Genomic DNA, 2,403 nt, shown 5'->3' on the forward strand with positions numbered 1-2,403 from the left:
GGTAAGTAAGTAGACGAGTCTAGTATATATATATATATATATATATATATATATATATATATACATATACATATATATACATATACATATATATTTCATATCGGGATAATAATATGCGCAGTCACGGACTATCATTGAGCATCAGATGCGCTTGGCGGTTGAGTTCCGTTGACCCGTCACTCAGTGCGCCGTCGTCATTAGACGAACTCTCATCAGATGAGAACACGCGCATGTTGAACGCAAAGTCCAATTGATTGGTCGACGGCTTCTTAGACACACTCGGTTCATGTTCCCTATCCGGGCTCTCGGTTCTATTTTTATCCACTATCCCTGGCATCTGATTGGATGTCGCCAAGGTACTTACTCCCGCCGCTGTAGCAAGCATTTGATTGGGTGGCGCGGCGGGGGGTCGTGCGGGTTGTTGTAGCAAGGGGACTGCAGCTCCAGCTGTGTGTTGCGTTGGGGTGGACTTGTTGGCTGTAACGCCCTGTGGCTGGCCTCGTATCTGGGTACAAGCGAATAAGTGTCAGACAAACAGTTTGTTAGCAAACGAGATTTAATAGCTTCCCAGATAAATATTGTTGAATAAATGGGTTCGTGGCTTGCAGGATGCAACGTTAAATGATCACGATTCAAGAAGTCGTCTGCAAGTGCCAAGTAGGCATCAGTTGTATAGTGTGATGTATCTTGCAATATATATATATATATATATAAGTAATGAATATATATATATACATATACATATATATATGATCTTAGATGCAATACGTCCGTGTCTGTTCCCATCCTACCATGCATCGCTGTCTGTGATCACACGCCCTCACAGCTTACCATTGACTCCTGCAGTCTTATCTGTGGCGTGACCCCCTTGTTCTGATTCTTCTCAATGATTTGCCGTCGGAAGAGTATGGACTGGTCCAGCTCATCCTCGTCAAAGTCAAATGCCGTGAGATCGCGCTGATGGGTCGATGGAGCACAACAGAGTGAGCCATGGTATAGTATAGTATAGTATAGTGACATAGTACTTATGGGATATAAAACACTTACCTACGGTTGGGATAATATTCATTTTGCAGGAAGAGAGATAGAGAGGGATAGGTGAATGGCAGTGTAATATAGTATCGCGACTGGCTGTTATGCGAGTGCTTGGTACTTGAGTCCCTTATCGCTTAATGAAATGGATGCGTTGGTGCACCTGCGCGTGTGTGAGGCTTACTCGACATACCGTTCGTAGGGGACTCTGGGATGAAAGACGGGTAAATGTGTACCACATACACACACACATACACACATCCATACAAATGCATTTGCGGGCGGCGCAGTGCATAGAGCATAGTAATAGACACACACAGCAGTGTGACCATGAGACGCACACAGCACAGCCAATCGTTGACAGTAGATATACATATCACACATGCTCTGAAGGATCACAGACGGCTATATGTGTACCACCAACGGCCACATACACACACCCATACAAATGCATCTGCAGATAGACAGACGAGAAGATACACCAAGGGCGCTCTCCTCAGCCCATCTCTCGATCTCTGTGCGATCGACAGCTGGGGTGAGTGAACAGATACACCTGCGTCTACTGATAGTCAACACGTAGAATGAACTATTATACATGGACTGGCCCACCGTTTGAACAGATACACGTATACCCACTGGTGAAAAACCGTATAACGCACTGCTATATACATGTAAGTGCTTGCTTAACTTTTGAACCGATACTCATGCATCCACTGGTAAATATACGTATAACGCATTGATAAATACATGTATGCGCGTACCATTTGAACAGATACACATGCATCCACTGGTAAATATACGTATAACGCATTGATAAATACATGTATGCGCGTACCTTTTGAACAGATACACATGCATCCACTGGTAAATATACGTATAACGCATTGATGAATACGTGTGTGCGCTCACCCTTTTGCGCTCAGCCGCCGGTGTGAGTGAGTTGAGTCGCCTTTTCCCGTGCAGTGCCGATCTGTTCACAGACGACGCGGTGGAGGACAGGGCAGACGCCGAGAAGACGAACCCACCCAATACACTGGCTAAAGAGGAGATGAGGGGGGATGGAAGTCAGGCAGATACACACGTGTATAGGAGAAGAGGTGTGTGTATGTGTCTATATGCTTAATACGGAACGAAATTAGGGATTGAGATAGGAACATGAGAGTCTAGAGAATACGGACAGAAAATATGTATTAGTTGTGCGAAATATGACCAGCAAGTCACAATACCAGACACCTTTCTCAGTTATGCATGGATACATACATACATACACACACACACACACACATACACCCACACACACACACATATATATATATATACATATATATATATATATACATACATACATACATATATGTATATTAGTTTATG

At 43.8% G+C, this 2,403-nt stretch overlaps 1 protein-coding gene across 1 annotated transcript; it reads right to left on the reverse strand.

Moving 5' to 3' along the window:
- Nucleotides 1–45: 45 nt before the first annotated feature.
- SARC_14378 (hypothetical protein) lies at nt 46–2,070 on the reverse strand (the record flags this gene model as incomplete). Its single annotated transcript, XM_014291489.1, has 3 exons — nt 46–505; nt 832–957; nt 1,942–2,070. Coding segments are annotated over 3 exons (639 nt in total), but the record flags the coding sequence as incomplete, so codon positions are not given.
- Nucleotides 2,071–2,403: the final 333 nt, after the last annotated feature.

Source organism: Sphaeroforma arctica, assembly GCF_001186125.1.
Source record: "Sphaeroforma arctica JP610 unplaced genomic scaffold supercont1.4544, whole genome shotgun sequence".
NCBI lineage: Eukaryota > Ichthyosporea > Ichthyophonida > Sphaeroforma > Sphaeroforma arctica.